The 27,267-nt window shown below is 39.7% G+C and overlaps 1 protein-coding gene across 2 annotated transcripts in view; it reads right to left on the bottom strand.

The window, feature by feature from the left end:
• The window catches only part of ak5 (adenylate kinase 5), a 33,245-nt gene extending 6,753 nt beyond the window's left edge, over window positions 1-26,492 (bottom strand). The window contains exons 1-9 of one of the 2 annotated variants that reach the window (XM_058396019.1): window positions 26,224-26,489; window positions 24,764-24,950; window positions 23,651-23,797; window positions 23,313-23,485; window positions 19,712-19,825; window positions 13,611-13,802; window positions 5,258-5,348; window positions 2,993-3,066; window positions 566-644 (exon numbers count right to left, since the gene is read on the bottom strand). In XM_058396019.1, coding sequence (XP_058252002.1) covers window positions 566-644; window positions 2,993-3,066; window positions 5,258-5,348; window positions 13,611-13,802; window positions 19,712-19,825; window positions 23,313-23,485; window positions 23,651-23,797; window positions 24,764-24,950; window positions 26,224-26,283 — 1,117 coding nt within the window. In that variant the 5' untranslated portion in view covers window positions 26,284-26,489. Of the gene's footprint in view, window positions 1-565; window positions 645-1,325; window positions 1,689-2,992; window positions 3,067-5,257; window positions 5,349-13,610; window positions 13,803-19,711; window positions 19,826-23,312; window positions 23,486-23,650; window positions 23,798-24,763; window positions 24,951-26,223 lie in introns of those variants that run through there. The other variant, XM_058396020.1, reaches the window with a different exon arrangement.
• Between the last annotated feature and the right edge of the window lie 775 nt (window positions 26,493-27,267).

Genomic DNA, 27,267 nt, shown 5'->3' with positions numbered 1-27,267 from the left:
TCTCTCTCCCCCTCTCTCTCAGACTGTCTCTGCCCTCTCTCTCGTTCTCTCTCTCTCTCTCTCTCTCTCTGTCTGTCTCTCTCTCTCACCTTCTCTCTCTCTCTATCTGTCTGCCCCCATTAGATTCTCTCTGTCTGTCTCTGATTCTCCCTCTCTCTCTCTTCCCCCCCTCTCTGTCTGTCTGTCTCTGCCCTCTCTCTCCCTCTGTCTCTCCCCCTGTCTGTCTCTCTCACCCTCTCTCTCCCTCTGTCTGTCTGTCTCTCTCATGCTCTCTCTCTGTCTGCCCCCCCCATCAGATTCTCTCTGTCTGTCTCTGATTCTCCCTCCCTCTGTCTCTCTCTCTCTCTCTCCGTCTCCGTCTCCCTCCCTCCCCACCCTCTTTCTCTCTCTCTCAGACCTTGGTGTCATATGTCCAACAGTTTGTGTCCCGGACTCTATCACTACGGCACTACAGATAATGTTTCTGATATCAAACTGCAGTACCTCTTTTGATCACAGAGGGCAGAATCGTCTGGTTTAAATATAGATGAATGATTTCTACCGTGGCTCATGATGAAGCACTCACATTCCGCCGTTCCTGCTCCGTACCCGGCCGCCTCCTCCGCCTCTTCCTCCTCATCCTCCTCCACTGCCTCCTCAATAGCCTATGCATAGAAAAAAAATGTTTTTGCTGAAAATTTTCTGTCGATTTTGATTTTATTTACAAATAAGTCGATTTTACTGTACGGTGTGATGACGGTAAAAGGAAACATTTTTTACAGAGCTTCAGCGTTTTTATCTTTTTATGGCATGAAAACGGGAAGCGTTTTTTGTTGGTTATTTGGATTTTTTGATGGAATTTTATTTTTCTTCACAGCGGTGTTACTATCGTAGTAAATTTCATTAAAAAAAAAAAAAAATTCATTATTTTAAAAAAAAATTATTTTTATATTTTATTTTTATTATTATTATTATAAGTGAAAACATTATGTAAAGAATGTATATTATAATATAAATATATATTTTACATATATATTTTTTTGTAATTATTTTTCCTGCATCTTTTTCCACTGTCCAAAACGGTGTTTTATTTATTTATTTTTTCTTCCATTTTCTTTTTCTTGCGTTTTTGGGCACTAGTCAGGCTACAAAACAGATTTATATTATTTATATTAAACAGATTTATAGCAGATTTTGCAGACGGTAGAAATTTACAGTTGAGTGCAAAAGTTTGTACCCCCCCCCCCTTTCCACTTTCTATGTTTTTTAATTGTAAAAAAAAAAATAAAAATAGAAAATAAAATACGCATTTAAAATGTTCTACAATACACTGATTGGATATTATAATAAATAATAATTATTTATTTATTTATTTTTAATGTTAGAAACAGGTCTAAAGAGTGAGACAGGATGAAACGGTAACGTCCTATGTAACGACGGCGGCGTTTATTTTCCCGTTTCTTTCGCACACCGCCGTGTAATGAAACTGGAGGGAATCCCAGATGATTCCGGTCACGCTTCCGAAAAAATAGTGCCTGGAATATGGTGTTTATACAGTAAGCTGCTGTAAAAATCACAGAGAGAAGAAGCGTGAGGTGAAAGCGTTTGGATTGGTCACGTGGGCGTTTTGGGACACGCCGCTGATGATCTGGAGCTGCTGATGTGGGCGATCCAGAAGGGATGACTTGGTGCTGAGGAGGCACGTGTATCTGCATGTGCACACACACACACACACACACACACACACACACACGCCTACACCTCAGAACTACAGTGTGAACTAGATACAAGGAAGCACTGGATTGCGATTCGGGACACAGCCTCAAGCCTCTAAATGATTACAGCCGCATTTCTCTTCTTCTAACTCTCTCTCTCTCTCTCTCTCTCTGAATCATGAATCCCAGGCGATCTCCAGCTCATTAGCGAGTCTAACCTGTTACGGAGGAGTGTAGCGCTTCCTGTACTTGTGGAGGAGAAACGTAGGCGGCACAGGAAGTGTTCAATGTTCGGTCCTGCGTGTCCGAGCGCTACACTTACAAAACCATTCGTCCACACGACTCTCCTTTCTGGTCTCTTTTGCGGTGCAGTGCAAGAGTTTGTGCCCCCTCAGATCAATGGTGAATATAGACAGCGCTGATGAATCCTCCGTTCTGATTGGCTCGCCGTTTCTTTAGTAACAGTTCATTCAGTGGGTCATGGAAGGAGTCTGCAGTATCAGTCGAGGGTGAAGCCGTAAAGTCTCGTGAGGAGGTCACTCGGCATCATGACATCAACAAAGCCCCGCCCACCACAGCTTCTTCAGTATCCACAATGACTTCTTTTTGTTTTTGGAGAGAGGATGGGATCACGGCGTTTGTTCGTTCGTGCTGTTAATAGATCTGATGTTTGTTCTCGCCGCCGAACTGCGCGGAGGTTGTTGAGAAAATCTCGAGAGCCGTGTGAACAGGTTGTGGGCAGCAGCAGCAGCATCGGCAGCACCGCCGCCACGCTGAGCACTCTGCGGGTTCTCTCTTTGTACCACGCTCTAGACCCACACACACAACAAACAACAAACAGAGGACTGTTTCCTTTATCGGAACAGATCTCTGCCCACGGCTGAGTGCAAAAGTTTGTACACCCCAGGATTTTATGTACTTTTATTTTGGATAAAAGTTGTTGCATTGATCCTCGATAACCTCGGTTGTCCCTGGGTCGCACAAACTTTTGCACTCGATCTGAAAGAAGACCAATGACCCAAATCAGGCACTACATCACGCGTGACTGTGACAGCGTCCGCAGACTCTGCGCTGACTCATCTTCCTGAACCCGCGAGTCAGCAACCAATTTTAAGATCCATTTTAATTCGCCTCAATCTCTTAAAGATGAACGGAGCCGGAGCACTCTGCTGTGTACTAACGGCGGTTTAAATGCTTATGCGCCATTATATGCGCTCATAAATCATCGCATTAAACGTTCTCATTAGCATAAAATGGGCATAGAATGAGAATGAGGACGGAAAAAGGACTCGGCATACCTGCTCGTCAAATCTGGAGGGACCGTCGAGGCTGGTGCTGTCGGCTAGCACACTCAGGTCCAGCTCGCTCGGGCCTGCGGACAAAAAAACAAACAAGAACAAAGTGTTACCTTCTGAATTCTCGATTCTGATTGGTTTCATCTGTAACAACAACAACATGAAATAGCGTGTGAGGGCCAGGGGAAACACTCCGCCTTTGTTGCGTCTGAGAGCTTTATGAATGACTCCGCTATAAAAAAACAACAAGCTGCTCCTCTTCTCTTCAGAAACAATGGCGTCTGATGTGTCCTGGCTAACCGCGAGAGACAATTCTGACCTGCACTTTGCTGCCTTTCATCCTGGTTCAGGAGTTGTGCATGATGCTCGGTTCAAACGCTGAATTATTCACTTACTGAGGCTTCAAAGACTGATGACCAGCAGAGGTTGTTTTTTTAAGTGTATATAGTTTTATCTATGCTTCTTTTATCCGAATACAAACATAAGTTGTACGTCAGAATGATAACGTTTTTAAAAATCCAATCCACTGATGCAATGAACTGTAGAAGATTCACATCATTTTACATGTACTGACATTATATATAGTTTATGAGAATAAGGTGAGTTCTTGGAACCATGCCTTGACATGCTTATATACGAGTTCTATGAATGACATGAAGGACTGACGCCATAATGACGGACATCACCATGACAGAGTCACTTTTACTGCAAGTTGAATGAGTTTTATATCCGCGCCTTGACATGTTTATGTATGAATTTCATGAAGAACAAACGAATGTCATGACATCATAATGACATTATGTATGAAAAACAAACAAAGCACGACTATGTCGTGGCGCCATAATGAGTTATAAAGAGTGTAACAGTGACATGTATGATTTTTATGAATAACAAATGAATATGTCATGACGTCATAATGACAGAGTTATGATTTGTGACAGTAACTGACGTAAGAGGTGAAGGGTGTCACAGTGATGTAATAATCTAATAATAATAACCTATGTATGATTTTGTTTTTTTAACTACGTGGCTATGTCATGACATCATAATGACAGAGTTATAAAGAGTGGAATAGTGACATACACTGCAAGTTGAATGAGTTCTCAAAAACACGCCTTGGCATGTTCATGTATGATTCTCATGGATAACAAATGAATGTCATGACGTCATAAAGACAGTTATGATTTGTGACAAAAACAGGAGGAGGTGAATGATGTCACAGCAATATAGTAAGAGATGTACGTAAAAAGATAAAATAAAATATGACCATGTCATGACGCCATAATGACAGAGTTATAAAGAGTGTAATAGTGACATATACTGCAAATTGAATGAGTTCTTATACCCACACCTTGACATGTTCATGTTTGACTGTCATGAATAACATGAATAAATAAAATGTCATGACGTCATAATGACAGAGTTATGGTTTGGGACAATGACAGTGACCTACATCACTGATGAGAGGTGAAAGATCTCACAACAATGTAATAGATTTTTGAACATATGACTGTCATAACATCAAAGAGCGTCATGACATATACTGCATGTAGAACGAGTTCTTATAAACACATTGCAAAATGTCTATATGATTAGGATTTTCATGGATAACAAATGAATGTGTCATGACGTCATAATGACCGACATCATAATGGCCATGATGGTGACATCGCTTATAAGAGGTGAATGTTGTCATAGTCATGTGATAACTGAGTATATGTATAATGTCTCAGGTCCTTAAAGTTTTTAAAATTATTATTATTCAATGTTTCCCAATAATATCATGACACGGTAATGTCAGACCGTTTAAGATTTTCCTTTGTGTAATAGGAGGCCTGCCGTTTTCTCAGAGAGTGGTCAGACCATGAAATGTGTCCAAATTTACAGAGTATCCTCATGCATGTGTGTATATATATATATATCTGCTGACACGTAACATCCATGTCCTCAGGCATACACACACACAGTAACTCAGTGAGCGAGGAAGTACAGCCGAGTGTCAGGTTATATGAAGGTCAGTGTCAGTGCTGTTCCTTTTCGTGTGTGTGTGTGAGAGAGAGAAATTAAAGCATATGGTTTAACATTCCCTCTCAGTCTGCTTGCCTTGTTTTTATTTTTGCTCTGATTGGTGCTTTTCCTCTGACAATCTACAAACTGTAGGTTTGGGAAAAACATTAGCTAAAGCTTCCTAACAACAGCATTTGGTTCGCACTGACCTCTCAAACTAGCCGGACAAAGCGCCGCGGCTGATGATTAGTCGTTAGTTACCTGCTACAGGTTCTTTGGTGGGGAACAGCTTGTTGTCCACCATCATGCTGATGTCTGAGAAGACTTCCTCTTCGTCTCGGTCTGCGTCCAGCTGTACAGGAGAGATAAGGGACACGTTATCGTCCAGCTCAAACTGACTAATACACTATTAGGAACGGGTTGTTTTCCAGCCGATCATGTCTCGGCAGCGAATTCTATCAGAACACGACATGCTTTTCTACTCACCACGGCTGTAAAGAGTAGCGGATGTTTTCTGTTTTCCGCACCACATCACTGTTTTACTCATGATTAGGGTATAAGCATCAACTTACAGGCTGTTACAGGTGTATACGGTTTATACTGGCGGAAACAGGACCGAGAAATTCCTCGTCATCCTCTGGCATTTTCTCTCAGAAATTGTTTTTTAAAAAATTCCCCACCGTCAAGGAAAAAAATTCTGCGCCTGGAGAGAAAGCCTTTAAAAAGTCCAGCTTTTGTACCCTGCCAAATCCTGTAATAGCGCGCGCTTCAGCGTCTCAACACTCCTACGCCTCGCCGTCCTTCCAGTCTGTTGTCATGGAAACAGCAGCGAGGTCAGGTGGGGGCTTCTTCCTGTTTCTTTTCATATCTTAGGATTTTTCATTCAACCCCCACCCCAAAAAAACCCCACAACCTGAACCCCCCCCCGTCCCCGAATTCCCCCCTGGTGCAACAATTGGACACGCGCAATTATCGACATCGATGCGATTTCCTTTCGCGCCAGGGAATGAATGAAGGGGGGGGGTTGGTGGGGGGGGCTGAGAAGGTGATAGTCAGCCTTTCATTCCTAAAAAAAAAAAAAAAAAAAAAAAAAAAATCTCTCTCTTTTTTTTTACTTCCTTAAACTGAAGCACATTTTGTACACCCCTTGTTAGCATAAAGAGAGAAGAACGCTGCATGTTTTACAATTTGTACCTCAGCGCCGATCGATCGCGAGCTCGGACGGGGGCGGAGTTTTCCGCGAGGATGTTTATTGAAAATGATTTTTCTTTCCCGCTGATGTTTCACTCATCTCCACTTCCCTGCGTCGCCTTGGAGACGCCGATGTCAATCATGATGTGATCTGACACTAAAGCCGCTAAATCATACAGTACGTGTCATTTAACTGTCTTCAAAAGAGTCTGCCTCCAGGTTAAGATTTTTTTTTTACACACGTATTTTACATTAAAAAAATTCAACCGAGACGTGAAAAGGTTTAAAGAGCCAGACGTGACATCACGTCTCAGCCTGGTAATTAAACTGACCCCAGTGTGGGACTTCAATCAAAGGATAAACAAACATGTCTGCTAGTGTGTGTGTGTGTGTGTGTGGAAATGTGATAAGACAAGCTTCATCAGACATCTTCGAGTTCTTTCAGATCTTCCTCTCAGCCCAAGACCCGAAGCACCAGCGTCAATATTTAATGGACTTTATCGCTGCTGACGTCGTGTGTTTTTTTCCACCTGGACGTTGAATCTGTTTACACACATCACTTGAATTCTCGACTCTGATTGGTTGATGACTTTTTTCATAGCAGCAGCTCGGGCAGGAGTCGCTAGTCAGAGTCACATCACTGATCAATTAGTCGGCAAATGGATCGAACCACTGGTAGGCGAAGGGGGGGAGGGTGTTATAATTTTAGAAAACATGGTGCACATAATGATCATAACTGCTTTCTTTAAACATTACAGAAATTTGTAGAAAACACTTGAACACTTAAAACCAACCTTTTTATCATTCAGATGTATTACAATGTAAAGGTTTGGATTCTCCGATTTGAGGAAAGGCTTTAAGAATAAAACAGTGAACCTCGTGAAAATGCGAGTGTTTGTAAGTCCAAAAAAATCGTAAAAAAAATTGTCGTAAAATCGCTTAATAGGAAATAAAACACTGTGAAAATAAACAGTGAACTAACAGCACTCAGAGTTAGGATTTATTTCGTACTTAAGGCCATTTTAAACCATGACCCATGATGATTAAACAAAACAAAATAAACTGAAATAAAAAAATAAAAAATAAACTACTGTTTAGAACATGACCTGAAAATCTGAATTTTTTTTAAAACTGTTTTATTTACAAAAAAAATAATAAAACAAAATAAAATAAAAAAACTTAGCGAATATTTATCAATATACGACTTTTTTTGTAAGTTTTATAGTAGAATTTTATAGTAGAAAGCAGGGACGAAATAAATGACGAATCTTCATCCTCCAAATAAATAAATAAAAACAATGGAGCTAAAACTTTGTAAATGTAAATGTAGCTAAAGGCTCTTAAAATGGAGAAAATGTTATTTACAAAAAATAAAAAAATAAAAACATATTTAAATAAATAAATAAATGAATAAAAACAATGTAGCTAAAACCTTCACTCAGGTTCTTAACATGGAGAAAATGTTATTCACAAAAAAAAAAATTAATAGATAAAATAAAAACATATTAAAATAAAGTTCAGAACATGACAGGAAAATGTTTTTTTTTTTTTTTTAAACAGAACAGAAGTTTGTTTTCTTGACACAAATACCTACCGAATATTTATAAGTAAAATTTTGTTGCATTTAATTTCTACTTTTATAATGCAAACAGCCTAATTATTTATTTACCAAATTAATTATGATCTTTTTATTATTTTAAGTTTTTTCAAATGTTTTTTTTAGCATTTTATTTATTTATTTTTAAGATTTTTTTGGCATTTTATTTTATTTTTTTACCAACATTATAAATAATTATTTATTTATTTATTTATTTATTTATTTATTTTTATTATTATTAAATTATTAAATTTTTTAGCTTATGAATTATTTTCATATTTCACTTTCTTTTCCACTTCTTTACTAGTAGACACTAAAGTGAAAGGCTTATGTCATCCTCCATATCCTTACTATGTGTATCATTTTTCATTTTTTAAGTTTTAATTTTAATTGTATTTTTAATTTAAAAAAAAAAAGGTTTTCTAGGATCTAGACAACAAATAGGATTGAATCAGATAATCCTAAAAAAATTTTTGTTTAAGTTCTTGAATTTGAAAAATATTTCTAAGGTCGATGATGATGATGATGATTTCGGGAAGGTTCTCAGAAATATTTTCTTTAACGTCTGTAGATAAAACCGTCCTAATCTTCTCCACGTCCTCTGAATTGAGATCATCATCATCATCAGGTTTTTTTTCTGAGGAGCAGCTGAACGCAGGATTGAAATAGAGACAACACACTGTGTGTATTATTATTGTTGTTTTGTTTTTTTTTAATCACACAAAAGGTCACACGTGCACGTGCGGGTGAGGCTAATCGAAGACGCCTCAGTTAGACGCGTACATCAGCGTGATATCCCTGGAGAAATCAGCGCCTGGAGGAGGACATCTGGAATGAGTGTGAGCTGTAATTATCTCCGAATCAGTCCCAAAAAAACGCACAGCCTTCCGAATAGCTTTCATTTCAATTCCCCGCGTGATTCGGGTTAAAACGTTTGAAATTCCTTTTCTCTCCTGGCGCCGGTGCTCATGCGTTATTATCTTCCAGCCTCAGCGGTAATTAAGGAGCGCTACCGAGAGTATTCACCGTGATGAGTAATGCTTTTAAGGTCAAATTCACCACAGATTTTCAATTCGAAGTAAAAAAAACGATCTAATAATAATGTCCACTTCATGTCTGACATCGTTCATCATTTTAAACTAGTGTTTAAATACTGAGATGGAAAACCGCTCAGGGTATTGAATTGATATTATTTTCTAGGTAGAATTTTCTAGCAGCACCTAAAAGGTGAAGGGAAAAAAAAAAATGGACGGGAAAAAATATCTATCCAGCTCCACATCTGAAAGACGCCATTTTGAACGCGATGTTTAGAACCTAAACGTTAAAAAACGTTTAAGAACAGGATTTCGAGAGAGAACGTCAGTGCTGTAAATGAAAAATGCTGGAAAATTTGCTGTGTTTTTGGAAAATAATCAGCTTTTAACCTTTTAAAGTTCCTGTCGTTGATTCGTATGTCTCATACCGCTCATATTTCCTGATGTTTAGTGCAGAAATGAACGCTTACAAATGCTTCATAATTCAATTTTTATTCATTTTAATAAGATGAACTTAATGTTTCTGTCACACGATATCCAACGTCCTTGTTACGAAATGATCAACACTTCAATTGTTTGGTTTTTTTCCCATATCCTATGTGGGATAACAGAATTACAGATCGCTGCACAGCCTCGTACAACCTCATTCCAAACCGGCGTTCAGATCATTTTCTTGGCATCCAATAACTTCCGATTAGCTCACGGTGGTGTATGAAACCCTGCGCGTGCAGTCAAACACCGCGTTCAGGATGCAGAGTGAATTGGATTTGTTTGAAATTAAAAACGCAGAAGAAGCGAGGCTTTGGGTTCGCCCCAGGGAAAGAAACGTTATCGGTTGCTGTGACGCCCGCTCATTTGTCGCAACGCGTAACGCAGATGGTTTAACGGATATGAGGATTACACGTCAATACGAAAAGAAAAAAAAACCCTGACTGTGAAGCTTCAACTTATCTTCTACTGGCTCAGGTTCGCTTCATCAGATATGTTCAACATTTCTGACACTTTTTCGGACAACCGAAAACATCACGAGTTTTAAAAAAGAAGAAATTCCAATCAGGTTAATGCCACAATGGTGGGAGACGTATACAATTAGATATAAAGTGATGCAATCAAATAATTTTCTTTGGCTGAATCCAAAAATCTGAAATTCAGGCAGAAAACCAATTAAGTAAGTAAGTAAGTAAGTAAGTAAATAAATAAATAAAAGAAATTAACAGTTCTTTTTTTTTTTTAAAAAGGGAGCTTGATTATTTAATTACTTATATATTATATTAGCTGGCCATTTCTTTCGCAAAAAAATCTGAAATTAAGGCAGATTGGAAATTTCCTGATAGCCAATCAATCAATCAATCAATAAATAAATAAGTTTACAAAATGTTTAAAATGTTTTTGTTTTTTTTTAATGGGAATTAGCTGATATAGATACTCTCCTGATCTTTTTTTTATTTCCAGAAGAGGGGGGAAAAAAAATAAATAAATAAAAAATTAAATAATAATAACAATAAGTTAAAAAAAAAATTATTTTTAAAAAAACTTAAAATGGGAGCTTGATAATTTATATATATATATATATATATATATATATATATTTTATAATGAATTTGATTTTTTTTATAGTTCGAAAAAAAATCCACCTCATCTCTGAACCTCTGCCCATCTTTATTACTGTTAGTAATAAATCTCATAGTTAGCTAGCTGATAGCAGCCATGCTAGCTCTTTTCCTGTGAAGAAAAAGAAGGGGTTCAAAACCAGGTGTGAAACCGGCTTTAGTCTCTTGTTTGTTTGCTTGCTTGCTTGTCTATATTTAGTCTTGTTGTGTCTGATTCGTCTGTTTATTTAGACTTGTGCTTGTACTGCAGTTCTAATTATAGCACATCTCTCTGTATTTCCAGCTCCTTGCCACTTCTCCTACATTTCGGATGTTTTCCAGCTCGTCTCGGTTATGTATACCATGTATGGACTTGCCCTCGGCTGGAGTGATTTGTCCTGCACTTTGGATAATAATCATGGACCTTGGATATGTCCTAATAAAGCGATTCTGCACTCTGGTATAGTGACCAAGCCATGCCCAGGGTTTTACCAGATTCCAAAGCTTCTGCCAAAGCAAGCACAGGGCTGAAAATAGACTTCTATAGGAAGACTATAAACACAGCTTTCTCTGAAAGATCAAACAAAGTGCTTCCTCTCGTCTTCTCTTTCCCTCTTAGCCCAGAACACTGTGATGAAACGTCTAAACTTACGTCCCTCATGTCCAAGTTAACACAACAGTAAGCAGGACAGGGCTCTGACAGGTCAGACTGAGCCCACAAGTTAAAGTGGCACTTTACCTCATTTCTTGGAGCCCATTGAAGGACAAGTATTGTCCCCGCCCCACCTATCCCCACCCATCAATCTATACATTATTCCATCCAACAATCCATCTATCCATCCATACATCAGTTTATCCTTCAATCGTCTATCTGTCTGTCTATCCATTCATCCATCCACCCATCATTCCATACATCATTTCATCCATCATTTCATCCATCCATCAGTTTATCCATCAATCAATACATCCGTCTGTCCATCCATCCATCCATCCATCTATCCATATATTCCTTCATCTATCCATCCATTAGTTTATCCATCAATCACTCCATCTGTCTGTCCATCCATCCATCCATCATTTCACCCAACAATCCATTCGTCCATCCGTCCATCCATCCATCCATCCAACAGTTTATCCAACAATCTCTTCATCCATCTATCTATCAGTTTATCCATCAATTGATCCATCTGTCTGTCCTTCCATCCATCCATCCATCCATCCATCAGTTTATCCAACAATCCATCCATCCATTCATTCATCCATCAGTTTACCCATCAACTGATCCATCTGTCTGGCCATCCATCCATCCATCAGTTTATCCAACAATCGACTGATGCATCCAACCATCCATCTATCTATCTATCCACACATCCATCCATCCTCTCGATCCATCATCCATCCATCCATCTATCCATCCATCTGTCTGTCTGTCTGTCTACCTATCCATCCATCTATCCAGTGACCTACATTTGAATTCAATTTTAAGAAAACTTTTATTTGTTGTTGAATTACATTCCAGACATTTCCCTTCCATCCTAAAATAATTCCTCGTTTAATCAGAGTTGCAATTTCCTTCTCAAACTGTGTATCAGATAAAAGTCTAGGAGGCACATTTGCGTTTCTAAGAGTGAACTGAACTCGAACCGCTTCCAGCTTGCCACTAATGAGCTCTAATTTTCAGTCCAGTGCATTTCCAGGTAATGTAAGATATTCACTTTGTCTACTTCAGCGGGGCAGTAGGGGAGGGAAGGTAAAGTGGTGAAACTGTATTTATGAATAGGCTCTTTCCTTGAGTTTCAAGTGGGTGGCTATAGTAGCTGTGAACATAAGCTCAGTTTGCATTACAGAATGAGGTTGTATCTACTTAAGCTCCCAGTATTCACATTTCCAATATATAGCTTGCAAAAAAAACGCAGCTGCTGGCTACTGCTGTCCTTTTAGATACAATTTGATGGTCGATCTGAAAGAAAAAAGCTATGGAGAATCATCAGCAACATTTTATAAGGTAGCAAAGGTCCTCTATCTATCATAGTCCTGCAAAAGTGTCCATTTTGAGCTCAGAAAACATCTCATTCATGTCTCGTTTGCTGTCTTTGTCACAGAAATTCAGCTGGAATCGAATCTGAACCCGAGCGCATCGCTGTTCATGCTGTGTGCAGCCTTTTCATCAAAAAAGAAAAAGAAAAGAAAAAAGGACATTTTCCAGGGAAAAGGAGCAGACTCAGCTGGAACGAGCCACACTTAGCATTACTCATACTCTCAGTACAGCAAGCTGCACAGATCTGACACAGCACGGACGCCTTCATCTCTCCAAGACGTTCAGCCTTCTTTGGTTTCCATGGTTATACACCTGAGGGGTTTGAGGAAATGGGACAATTCCCCCTGTTACTCAGGTTTAATTAATGCTAAAATGAGCTGGTTCCAGTAACAGGATCCCTGGGCTCAGAGTTAGCCCGAGAACGACAACAGTGATTAGTGTTAACCCTTTTCCTGCATTTGGCTTTGTTCCTTTATTCTATAATTAACAATATACAGCATGTCTCTCTCCAATATACCTTCAAGGTTCCTTCAGAAAGATTAGTATGGATCACGGGAAATAATCAGCTTGTAAGATGAGGAGTGACTCCAGTTCAGGCTAATACAATCTTTATTCTTCCAGTCATTATTTTGTCCCCCACAAAATCGGACTGCTTGTATTTCCCCGCATACCGCACCACCAGAAATGCGATCCTGTTGCTTACTCAGACGAGATTTCACAAGAAAAACAGCCGAACAATCGCTTCATTATTTATGTCTGGCTTGGCTGTAAATAGTTACGCCACAATGAACAAGTCAGATGCTGGAAAGATGTTTGGATGTATTTCATTGCATGAGATTAACATCAGGTCTACTGCTAAAACCAGATTTCTCCCAGAGCATTACAAAAGGATTGCTCAGATTCGAGTCCCAAAGTTTACCCAAAAATTTTGTTCCTTCAAGATTCATTTCATCCTAGTTGATACAATAAGATTTAATAAGAACTTGTGATGTTATGTACTGTCAAGTTAATAGAAGATAATTACATTATTTACGCCTAAGACTATAATTAGCTAAGCAGCGTCTCTGGATAATAGAATAATTAAGGCAATTTATGTTGAAAAATTAGCACTAAGAAGAATTCAAACATCTGGATCTCTTTAAAACCCAAACTTCTGTCTTCTTACCGTAACGATGAGGCCTTTCTCCTGGAAGTACTTCACCAGTGGCACTGCATTCTGTTTGAAGTTGGCGAGGCGTCGCTCGGTGGCTTTGGGGTTATCATCCGGCCGTCCCTGCTGCTCCGCTCGCTTCTCCAAACGCTCCTTTAAGCGCTGGTTAGAGCAGGCCAGGAACACCACCAGGTCTGGAGTACAAATCTGAAAGACAAGAAAATTTGTCAGATTGCTAGGATTAAAAGGTTTACACTACACACCCAAAAATTGGTGGAAAGACTTATTGGGTCGTCTAGAATCACCAAATTTTATTCCAAGCATGCAAACGGTTCTTGGCGTATCCATTGCTGTGTGTTGAAAAGAACGTGTGTGGGGATTAAATAGACGGCAATTCAAAGCAGAAGTGTTAACAAAGTGTAGTATAATTAGCCATTAAGTAATAAATCAAACACTTGGTATAGGAAAATAATCAACAACGTGGACTTGATTATTTTTGAATATTAGCATACACTACCAGTCAAAAGTTTGGACACACCTTTTAATTCAATGTTTTTTGTTTAGGGATTTATTTTCTACATTCTAGAACAATACTGGAGATTTCAAAACTATGAAATAACACACATGGACTTAAGTAATCCATATGTAATGACAAAAAACAACAGTCAGTTGTGATTTTAAGACACGAAGGTCAGGTGTTCTGGAATAGTTCTTGCAAGAACAGTATTGTCAAGTGCATTTGCAAAACCCATCAAGCACCATGATGAAACTGGCTCACATGAAGACCATCCCAGTAAAGCAAGACCAAAACTGACCTCTGCTGCAGAGGAGAAGTTCATTTAGAGTGACCAGCCTCAGAATTCACCAATTAACAGCCCCTCAGATTAGAGCCGTTATGAAGGCTTTACAGAGCATCAGTAGCAGACATATCTCAGTATCAACTGTTCAAAGGACATTATTGTGTATTTCGGCCGCCTTCAGCAGTGTTTTACAATGTAGAAAGAAATAAACATCAGGAAAGACCATGGAATTAGATGGTGTGTCCAAACTTTTGACTGGTAGTGTAATTGGAACTGTTTATTTCGCTAACACCAAAGCATTTTGCCAACAGTTATTCATTTTCACTTCATAACGAACAACACCTTATATAAATACTTTTAGCGTTTTGAAACGTCCCTGAAGCGTGAGTTCCTGCTACCACTCAATTCAGGTAGGTTCTTCATTAGCCTCATTAGAAGGTGGTACTTGGAAAACCTCTGGTACGGAAACACTACTACGGAAAACCGGAGAAAGCTTAAGGGTTCCACATTTCCTAAGAATGAGGTAACAACAATGAAAAAAATCACAACGTTAAAAATGAACCCTGTTTCTGGAATCGTTTAAGAGTATACTTGATGATCGTTGGCAGAATTGAATTAAACAATCAAACATTTACGATGCCGTCATGCTTTACGTTTCCACTTTTGCATAATCCGTGTGGTGAAATACTACTAATACTAAGGGTTCGTTCATCTTGAAGCAAACAGTCACGACTATGAAGTCATATGTTATGAAGCAGGGGGAAAATGCCATAGAGACCTTTGTTGGACATTTTACGCAATAAGCTGACACACACTATGACACTTGGCTTTGTCTTCCTGTCAGCTCTGGAGCCAAACATTAAACATTCCCAAATCAAACATTGACACAGCCAGCCTAATTTACGGTTACTCAGTCGCATCCAAGGGAATATCAAACCCTCATTAATCTGTTCGCGAAATTGTGGAGCAAGGCTTTGGAAATGATTTCCTGTAGAGAGAAATAAGGAAAAAACGAGAGTGACGGTGAGGTCAGATATAAAACAGAGGCACAGAATGACATTTCAAAGGGCACTTTAGCCAGTGCTCCTATACAGATAACACACACACAATGCCCCAGGCTGATACACATTTCCTCTGCCCTCCATCCCACTTTCCACAGAAATTTCCCATGGGTACATCCATTTATGTCCCTGTCCCCTATGGCTTGCATCGGTCCATCTTATCACAACCTTCATGGTCTTTAAGCGCTAGCCTTTTGCAGGCACCGGGACTCAATCTTGCTTGCTTTGGTGCCATTGCTGAGTTTTCATAATGCTCAAAAAAGTGTGGAGCTAGACTTAAGTAGTGTGACTGACTTAAGTAGTCTTTATTTGTCACATATATGTTACTGCACAGTAATCCCATCCTTGGAGGGTTGGGGTCAGAGTGCAGGGTCAGCCACAATGCAGCGCCCCGGAGCAGGGCCTTGCTCAAGGGCCCAGTGGTGGCAGCTTGGCATTGCTGGGGCTTGAACCCATGATCTTCCAATCATCAGGAGCTACAACTCTGCTCAACTGTGGTAATTTGGAATAATCTGATCTGGACAATTAGTGAAAAACCAAGACAAATATCCAGAAAAGAAAAAGATTTGTCTGAATAACATAGCTTTGGTTGCTATGGCGATGAGAACATCTTAAAAATGTCTGAATGGTAGAAAAATTGTGGGAAATAAATAATAAAAATAATAATAATAATAATAATAATAATAATAATAATAATAATAATAATAATAACAACAACAACAATATTATTATTATAAAAAAATAATAATAATTCTTATCACCACAGCAACCGTGACAAACCTGAAAAGAACTGGACTGGTGTTATGTTCTTGTTCATGAACAGTGAATTGAACAAATGCGGAAAATCAAGACGTGTCTTAATCTAGGTTGGGAAAATATTAACACATTTTCAGTGCATGCTGAGTCACTCCTTTCTCCTGTGGTTGCTATGGTAACAGGAACAGCGTCCGGACTGTGGTCCAGCAAAATGACACTGTGTTTTTGTCTTGTCTTTTGCCGATCAAACGTGGTTTCCGATTCGAGAGGGTATTCTTATCACCATAGCAACCACAGAAGATGCTTCTTCATCATGAGCAGTCGACTGGACAAAAAAATAAATAAAAATATTGAGAAAGAAAATGATTAAATAACAGCTTTTAGTGCTTGGTGATCGGAAGAACATCTTTAACATTTGATCACGAGGAAATCCTCTACCATCACAACATATCAGGTGATTCCTATCACCATAGCAACCATAGCACTGAAAACTTATGTTCAAAATAATAATGAATAAAAATTCTCAATCAAACGTTTATGATGTTGTTCTTATCACCATAGCGACAACAGCAAAATTGCTCACAAATCTTGCTCACAAATTGTCAGTAGGACAAAATGAAAAGGAACATCCACAAAAAAAAAAAAGATTTTTAATAACGCATCTCCATGGCTCCCACCATGTTGCTATGGCGATGAAAAGAACCAATCAACAATCAATGTTCTCTGATCCAGCGATAGTAGTCTTGATATTTTTCTTCCAGTCTCTTGACCATCTTTCAAAAAGTATATCACTCAGATACAAGTCATTCCCATCACCATAGCAACCAAAGTTTCTGGATATTTGTACAATCTGGCTTCCCAACTGCCCAATCATCAGACCCCTGGAGTGCAGGACTGTTTCCTCAGAGCAGTTACATGACTAGGGACCTTGTTTTCAGGGGTAGGACAGAACGGGGGGGGGGGCAGATAGCACTCTGACTAAAGGGTTATTTCCGTCAAACACGAATTCTTGGATGGAGAATCTTCACTTCAATATTCCTCTCCTCTTATTTACTGCCACGTTTCCATCTCTGGGGTAGAACAGTCTCTTTCCATCACCTCCATCTTTTGCTCTTCAGACATTACACATGCTTCGCCTTCCCTCGTTCCATACATTCTATTTATTTTATTTCCGCTGAATCACTCTATATATCTCTCATCCTAACTCCCTCCACATCTGGTGTCAGTACTGCACCAATTTTGCTTGAACACTTTTATGTCTTGGAGGCATTTTTTTAAGCATCATCATGACACACAACATGTGGCTCATCTTCTTCTCAGCTCTGACAAACAAACAAAAAAAAAAATCATCATTCAGCGCTTGCTGGTGAAAGGCAAGCTGACTCCACATCATCATGTCTATATTTTCTTCCCCCCTTTGACGCATTAAAACATCAGTCTGTTTGCCGCCTGCTGACATTTTCCACTAATATTTGGTTGACATTTGGATGGCGCGCGAGGCTGAATCTGTCATCGTCACGTCTAAAGACAGGGTTCGCTTCCATCTCAGCTACTAATCCACTCCCAGCTCCGACTCCTCCACACTCCCACGAAGTCCTTCTTAATTAAAGCAATTTGCTACAGGGTGTTAGTTCAGGATATTCCAGAGGGCTTCAGTGAGAACTGGATGAGGACTAGGAATGGGGCACATTCCAATATCCCAATCTATCAGCTTGTTTGTATACACAGATCTTAGGGAAATAAACCTCAAGCTTCAATGATAAGTTATATTGTTGTTTCTTAAGGAAAAGTTTCATTATATGATAAAGCCTACAGACATCAGAAAGTTGCGGACTTTTAGGAATTTGGAGTCTGGGGGCAGGTTCAGCAGGAACACAGAGGGCTAAAGGCGTTGCTCAAGGCTCCTGACCTTCTGATCAGTAACCTAGAGCCTTAACCATCAAGCCCATAAGTCCCTTCATCAAGGAATCGAACCCCAAGTCTTCCACACTACAGGCAGAGATACTGTTCAATAAGAGATCTGGTGGCTGGTGTCTTCCCATTTATGTTACGTCTCTCTCTCTTTCCACGACACAACGAGCCTGATGTTAACTTGTTTCTAGAGATAAAAAAGCCTTCTCTCTCATTATCTGGATTTGACTTCTGGGGGGTTCATCATTCCCAAATGCCACTTTTTTTCCAAGGCTAATTTTTTGCAGAATGTGTGTGTGGAGACAGATGTCTGGATTTAGCCTTGCGGGCATTGCTCAATCCTTTTAGAAGCCAGATAAACAATCCTTATCTCCTTGCATATGCCTTTGATGCTAAGATGCCGAGTACATCCAGCCAGAGGAAAGGTCTGGAGGCATGGTCTGGAGATGAATGAGGAGGAGGAAGGGTACGAGATGTTGTGCCTCATTTAGTGTCTTGTGTTAAGAGAAACTAGCTGACTCGGTGGAGGCGGGGTCTGGAGGTGTTGTCTGGAGGCGTGGTCAGGAGGCAGGGTCTGGAGGCGTGGTCTGGAGGCAGGGACTGGAGATAAATGAGGAGGAGGAGGAAGTGTATGAGATGTGCCTCATTCAGTGTCTTGTGTTTAGAGAGACTACCTGACTAGCTGGAGGCGGGGTCTTGAGGCGTAGTCTGGAGGAAGGGTCTGGAGGCGTGGTCTGAAGGTTCTGGAGATGGATGAGGAGGAGGAAGTGTACGAGATGTTGTGCCACATTTAGTGTCTCGTGTTAAGAGAGACCAGCTGAAACAGGGTTTGCAAGGCAGCCATCAGAGATACACCATCTCCTTTTATTGATATACCGAGAACCATGTCGAAGGAACGTCCTCAAGACCACAACCAGACTTTCTGCAACTCCAGGTGAGAAGATGGACGTGATGTGACATGCGATTATCTTCCTAAGGGGGCACATGAACCCGCAGAGGAAGGACAGGGGGAAGTGGAATACCATAACCTGCAATTCAATCACCAATCACCAAAACACTGAGCCAAAGAGAGATCCCTAGTGCCAGCCATGGCTTTGTTTAGCACTCACTTTTTTCCACACATAACAATCCCTTGAAAGCAGCTCTAACGATAATCTTGACATGCACAGACCCGGACTTGCCACAAAGCCCATTAAAGCACTTTTTAAAAGCTAGCGGCCCTCGCTTTCCAACCTCGTAATCGACTTCAGTCGATTTGGCTCACAGCTGTGAGAGAATCCATTAGCTGCTCCGATACTGACACGTTATGTTCCGCTCCCAGCACTTTCCCTGCTCGAAATTAGCGCGCTGCTCTCAATTACCTAGAGTGCTTCTCAAAGAAGAAGAAAAGAAAAAAAAAAAAACAGCCAAGGAACGGCACCCCAAAATTCCCGCATGTGATCAATCCCAGCAAAGAAGCCTACAAGGGATTTTATAAAACTAAGGAAATCTTTGCCATCGTTGATTATTTTCCTTCATCAGAATTTTTACAATTAGCTCTAAAAAAGACACTACAAGTCATATAGTGACCACGGTATTGAAAGCACACCTGATCTTCGAAAGAGAGCGCCTGCGCCACATCCCGAGGAAAGCCGTCGATGACGATTCCACTGGCGTCCGGCAGCTTCATGATCTTCTGCTTGATCTCCGTGATGGTCGTCTCCTGCCAGGACAAAAAGAAAAATCAGATTCAAGTGCAACTACACTGCTGGGTCTTTCTTCAGTATTCAGTAAAATCCTTCAGTCTTTTAGCATGTAAGGACAGCGTAACCTAAATGAACTCCCTGGCCACTTTATTAGGAATGGATTGCTTCGTTTTAGCCAAACCACATGGCAGATCATGTGTCAAGATCTTCAGTTAAGATTCACCTCAAACATCAAAATTAGGAAAAAGTGCGATTTCTCTGGATTACTTTAACTGTGGCAACATCCTGTATGTGGAGGATCTGAAAGACGGTGATGAAAGAGATCAGAGTGGATTGGTCTGAGCTGACAGGAAGGATGTAGCAACTCAAATCATCCCTTTTTACAACCGTGCTGAAAAGAAAATAATAATCTCAACATGCACAGATGATCACATCAAATACAGCCAAGAACAGGAAGTTCAGAAGTGGAACCTGTGCTGTTGTAGCTCGTCCACTTCACGCTCTGAAGCTTTGTGTGTGTTGTGATGCTTTTCTGCTCACCACAGATGTAAAAAGTGATGATTTGCGTTCCTAAAATACTCGAAACCAGCCCATCTGCTAACATTCTAACATCTTTTTGTTCAAAGTAAACATTAACTGAAGCTCTTGATGTGTATCTGCTGGAGTTTATTATCCTGTAGTGCACTGCTGCCACGTGATTCAGATCCACCTCCAGCATTGACTTTATTAAAACCCATTTCACTATTCAGAACTCTCTCCTTCTGGTTTATTGCTTCAGTCCACATTAGCAGTAATACATCACGGCAATAACAGCTTTTAAAGATGAAACAAATCTGAAAAACACTGCTGTCTTTTTTTTTTTTTCCTCAGATGAGAACATGACTAGAATTTCAAGGGCAGCTGAAAAACTCCCAAGCACGTACGCACTTCCTGAGCTTTTTACTCTCTACGGACCGACTGGCAGAAAAATGCCACAGAAACATCGACACAGTTAACTCCTCTGAGCACTTTCAGATGTTTCTTTCCAGTGTTATATGATAACAAAGCACCTGCAATGATCTAAAGATCAACGACAGTGCTAAATCTCCATGACCTCAATCTAGAATTGCAAAAAGTAATGGCACCCGTAATCGGAACTTAATGAATTACTTGCTAATATTCCCAAATGTTTTGTATTTTAGCACTGATTTTATTCTCCTCTCATTTTTTTTTTTTTGACAGACAATGAATGCAGTTTCAGGACTTGAGAGGAAACTGACGCCCACGCCGCGTTCTCAAACTCATGCAAATTAGCCACTTTTTTTCCCCCCAAGCCTACGCACCGTCGCTGTTATGATTTTACAAATCTGTCCATCTTTGATTGCAGCCACAAATGACATGACAGCAACGGGTTTAATTTACAAATCTGCAAAACCTACTGACCAATCACAATGCAATCGCTAGCTACCGTAACTAAAAATAACAGCATCATACACTGAGGCCAATCTTTATTTCATCTTTATTACTCATCCAGACAGCACGCTTTTTCTTTTTTGAACACGATATTAGCCTGTGTGCCGGATGTTGCGATAATCCACTTCCAATTTTCACCTTAATCTTCATCCTAATCTCATGGTGTTTCGCAGGCTTGACCTTTAGATCCGATAGATCTAATACGGCTCGGGATTAGTGACTCGTGTTGTCCATTTCATCCGCTCCGGACTAATCTTTATAGATTGACTCTATCGAGTGCTTCCAGGAATGAAAAGTCTGGAACGTTTCTTGGTTCAGCCTTTGTTTGAGCGTTTCCTTTAAAACGAGTGAACAGGAAAGGGTGTTGGAGAACATGAACAAGAGGTGTTATTGTTAGTGGTGGTACACAGCGATGGAATTTGAGATGTATTTTTATTACCAAGCCTTTTTCCCCTTTGTTTTTTTTTTTCTTTTTTTTTTGTTCCCTCAGGCACAAACCTAATCTAGGCTTTGGAGAGAAAGTAAGCATTTGGATCTGAGAGGATTTCTCACAGGAAATCTGCGTTTCTAAAAACGTTTCCCATCAAACAAACTTTCCCTTCGTAAATATGAACCATACCACAAAGCTTCAGTTGTGTAATCACCATAACTGGGACTGAATTTCGGGCTTGGCTGCACAACATGAACATATCCTGAGGTAAAAGATGGCTGAACTGACACATTTTACCTCAGATTTGACTAGCGGTTACCTCATAAAAGTCGCTAAAATAGATTGTGATCCTTATTTACTTTCCCTTTTTTTTCTTAAAAAGAAAGAATTAAAAACACTTTTTCATGTAAGTAACTGAATAACTCTCAATACTTAGCCCCAAAGAGTATTTTCCTATAACATAGCGAGCTACCATGACAGAGAGGAGGAATGTGTTGATTATCAGTGGAAATGAATCGAATTAAAATGAATACAGTCCTGGTAGGGCTTCAAAATGGCCGTCCTTATACAGTGTGTGATGACGTGAAAGAGAAAGACACCTCTTTAAATACTTAAAAACAGAAAATGGCAGAATATGAATCTATTATTGCAATGTTTCTAAATGAAGTCTCATCAAATCTCACAGATTTACCAAAAAAGAAGTTTGTTTTTAAGCTGGCTAAACCCGGTTTAAACCGGTTTGGGTCAGTTCATTCTAGTCTAAAGGTATATTCTAATACTTCTTGCTTCAAACATGAGGTGAAGATTGTTGCTAGGAAACAGAGACAGTGAAATGCACTGCTAGCTACTGAGGCTAGGAGTTTATCTAGCTAGCGCACAGCAGATAAGATTTCTATACAATGGAAAAGCATAATGAGAGTGGAAACAAATCAAACCTGTCAGGAATATCGACATTTCTCTCAGATTTGTTGGAATATTACTATAAAATTATTCTGTGTTGCTAAAATTATGGTGCGATTACACAGCTAACGCTAGCTCCCACTCTGGTTTAGTCGTACTGGGAAAACTCACACATATATTCCACAAAATGATGAACAATTCTCAGTTTAAATGTGGCATAAAGCATTTTTTTTCCTTCATAAAATTGTTTGTAAAACCTAGCCATCAAAACAAGACATTTTCTTATCTTAATTTTCCATGTAAACAAAAAGCTAGTCGGATCCTGTTTATGTCTAACAATGGGAACGCTAGCTTTATCTTAATCACTTTAGCTTAGCAATTTCAATCAAAACAAAGCAGCCATAATCATCCAAATAGATAAACATTTTTAAGATTTTAGACTTTATACTGGAAAAAAGGTCAAATAAAATAAACATTTTTATAGCCACTGTCTTCCCTGATTCACTTCTAAATCAACCTCTCGCTAGCATGTTTCCTCATAATTATGATTCATGGCATCTTGTCCATTTACTAATTAAGGAAGCATTTGTTTCTCAATGTGCTCTATGCACTAAATGAGGAATGTTGTGCCTTTAATTAGCACATTCCTCCTGGCTAGCCTGAGCAGGCTTTGCTAATAAACAGACAACAGGTGTTCTTTGCTACAGAGGGGATGTTGTTACCTGAGGCGCCAGTTCACCGTTAGTAATGATCCGTGCGATCAGACTCCACTTCCTGTTGCTGGTTGCATTGTGGATCATCTTCTTTCGCAGCAGTTCACCCACGGAGACATATTCGAAGCCGTAGCGCTCTGCGATCTTCAGGCTCTGTGTGCCTTTACCGCTGCCCGGCCCACCTGAAAGTGCCGTTTATTTTATTAGCTTGTTTCTTAATAGCTAACCTTGTATTTTTTATATTTGTATTATATTTTCTCAGACTTTTGTTCATGAGGAAAGATTTCTCGTTGAGTTTTAATCTGCAGTAAACTGTCGCACTTCTCAGACTTAAATTTTTTACTAACCGATGATGAGGATGACTTTGGGCCGTGGTCTGGACGGGTCAAAGACTTCGTACTCTTCGATCAGCTCTGCTGTTTCAGACAAATCCGAGTCGCTCTCGATAGAGAACTGGTGGATTGGTGGCAGGCGCTCGTACCTGTCTGGTAACACTGAGAGAAAGAAAATACATGCGTTCGCATGAGGTGATCTTTCCTTTCGATGCTAACATTGAGTGAAACTTACATAGCTACCAGTTTAGCATCACGCACCTGGCACGTCTAAACTGTCACACGTTTACCCTGCTTGCCTTAGTAACACTATAAATCTTCAACTCTATTTAATACCCTCATTTTCTATATGACGACATTTCTCCTAGTCAGAAGGAACACACCTGTATTAAAAATGTTCAAGGTTCATTATGGCCGGGATTTAAGAACAGCGCTTGTTTGTTGTCACATGGATTTAAAAAATACAGTAGTGAAAGAAAGCCAGCACAGGGTGCAACATGCAGCTCGCGCAACAATTAGCTCATTGTCTAACATCTCCAATTGAGGTGTTTATTTGCTTTGCAAAACAAACTCAGCAGTTAGAAATTTGCTGTTCATTTTCTTATTTGCATAGCCGACGGCGAAGTGTACTTATAGCCACACAAGCCTGTTTGTGGCCAAAGTATCATGCATGTTGGTGGTATCCCTTCCAGAGTACCTCATTCCTAGTGTTTCCGAGATACTGAGTTTTAGTGCTGGACCTACCTCACCCACACCGACATCCAGTAAAACTCAATATGGAAACTTCTAGAGGCATGAGATAGGGTAAAATAAAATTTGAATAAATATCTGTTGTCTGAAATGGCTTCCCTCACAATTATGGGTGAGACAGACATCTAGAAGTCTTGTAGCAATCATCCAAAAACTAAAAGGTAGGTAAAGGGACACATTTTGGTCAGACCAGTGTTTTACCAGCTGATTTTTTTGAGTTATGATTAAAGCTCTGGAATACTGATAAGAAGGTTACGAGTTAAACCACCAACACGTTTGGACCCTTGATCAAAACCCTTACTCCTACAATACCCTTGTCTCATTCAGCCTCATTTTGACCCCAAACCACACCAAAGTGTCGTCCCATGTTTTCCTTACCGTTGCGGAAAAAAGACCGTCGCGATTGGCCTCCATTGAGTGGCGGCAAGGACTTCTTCTCCTGTCCAACAAACGTGTCCCACCTCACTTTTTCAGTCCCACCGAGCTCTCGAACCTTCTTCAGGCACAGCTCCATGTACTCGATGGGATCATCTGGCCGGTAATACATCAGTCCCGTCAGCAAACTCTGGAGAACCAAGAACACAGCTTAAAAAATGGTCATGAACAAAGATCTCCAGCTATGGTTTCTTTAGATCAGGTAAAGCTTATAGAAGTCCACACTTCAGGAGATGGTGGTAAATAGGAAGGAGTTCTAGAGGGTTCTCCTGATTGATCTTTAATAAGAATCCTCCAAGCAGTGGAGCGTCTAGAACATTCTAGACCATGAGGCGCTTCAAGAACAAGGGAAAAATTTGAGTGGATATGCTGGTAAAAATTGTGGAAAGAGCTCTAGAGACTTCTTCTGCTTGATCTATAATATGAATTGTCCAAGCAGTAGAGTGTCTAGAACATTCTAGACCATCAGGAGCTTCATGAACAAGAGAAATATTTGATTGGACATGGTGGCAAAAGTTGTGGAGACTCATCTTGCGTGGAGGAGGTATGCTGATCTGTTCATTATCAGAATTAGATCACGACTAGAAAACTGGACTAAACTAAACACCTTCTGTCCGGTCAGATTCAAGAATCCGATTGTATCCTACCAGGTCTTCTGTTCTGCCAAAAGGTAAATTCTCCAATTGTGCACAACATTCATAAATATTGTGTCAGAATCATACACCACCATGTTTTTATTCTTGCTGACCTACAGACTACCATCTACCACCATCGACGCTGCAGATCTTATGAGGCATGTTTTCCTTTACTTTTCCCATTGGAGTGCTGCTATTGTGTAAACCCCCTCAGATCTTTCCCCAAATAACACACCACCACAAGCTTCCCAGCTTATAAAACACCTGATCCAAGTCATGGATTCGATTCAGGTGTCTCAGGAGCTGTGAGAAAACATGAGGAACATCCTGCCCTACATAGTACTATCTAACACCATAGACGTTTCTGGTCCGATGGAGCATGTGTTTTACCACTTTTCTCAGAGGAGTGTTCCTTTTCAACACATTTTGAGCTTTGAGCTGAACTGTTTCATCTTTAGGGAACTTGATGATGATGATGATGATGATGATGATGATGGGACTCAAGAAGCTGAAGTGTGAGTTTTCCAACACATTACATTCATATCAAAGTATGCATTGTGAAATGACTAAAATGGCACATGAATGAATCACCTGTTGAACATCATCATCATCATCATCAACATCAACAACAACAATCATGTGCAAGGCTTAAAACCCCCCCAAACATTTACTGTAACCCTTGAGCCCATTAGATTTCCTTTTCAGAAAGGTTGACAGATCAACCAGCTGAATAAAGAGCTTGAATATTTTGGTGTGAAACAGTCTCACCTCCATCAGCTGGGGGATTTCTCTCCTGGAGAGATACTCCTTGGCATCGTTCACGTTCATGTCTCGTGCTGGAGCGCGCGCTAGAATCAAAAAACAATAATAATAATAATAATAAACGGAGCACACGCGCACAAAAAAACAAACAAACAAACACAGTCCTCCTTTCTGGTTTAACTGCTTGAATTTGACTGGATTCTCTACAGATCTGGTGGTGTGTGTCACATTCTGGCTCCCACCAAACCCCCTCCACTCAGCAAGTGTGGAAGTTGGTGAACGCCGACACACCGCTTTTTTCACGAGCCGGGTTGCCAGGTTGGTCGCACACTTTCGATACACTAATACGATTTTAATGCATATTGTATTCGATCAGTTACTTTCTAAACAGATAGGAATCACTCTTATCTAATTATTATTCTCCTAACACACGCAGATAATCTATTTTAATGTGTATTAAAACTGAGCGCAGAGATAACAGAGTGAAAAGGGGCTTTCTATCAATCTGGCAACACATCTCTGTATCTTTTTAGGCACCGAGCGAACGGAACTCGGGGATCAGAACTCAGGGCGCGCGCCAGTGCCAGCTGTCGGGAGCGCGCACGATGGGTGTAAACCCCTAGACAAACATTTTTTCAAACAAAAAAAATGTTAGCATTTATGTTATAAATGTATAAAATGTTCTTTTTGTAAATGTTACAATTATTTTTATTTAGAATTAATTTAACACATTTATTTATACCTATATATTTGCCAAATTACAAAAAAAAACTTTCTTTCCTATATAGAAGTGCCTACCTTACTGACTTTATAGCTGAACAACGTGAACAAAATGACAACTCAAATGTAACTAACTCAACGCATTAATGTCATTCACGCCGTGTTTATTATTACTGTACAATGACAAGCAATGTAAAAGAAAAATTTCACCCTGAAATGATTTGCAATTTCAAAAAATATTATATTGGAATATTTGTGCTACGTTTCTTATTGGAGCACTTATTTAAATATTTTCTGACTTTTATTTTGAAGCTGCGTCTTTTATGAATC

This window comes from Hemibagrus wyckioides, linkage group LG07 (assembly GCF_019097595.1).
Source record: "Hemibagrus wyckioides isolate EC202008001 linkage group LG07, SWU_Hwy_1.0, whole genome shotgun sequence".
Taxonomy (NCBI): Eukaryota; Metazoa; Chordata; class Actinopteri; order Siluriformes; family Bagridae; genus Hemibagrus; species Hemibagrus wyckioides.
This window is presented reverse-complemented; position numbering and strand designations above follow the sequence as displayed.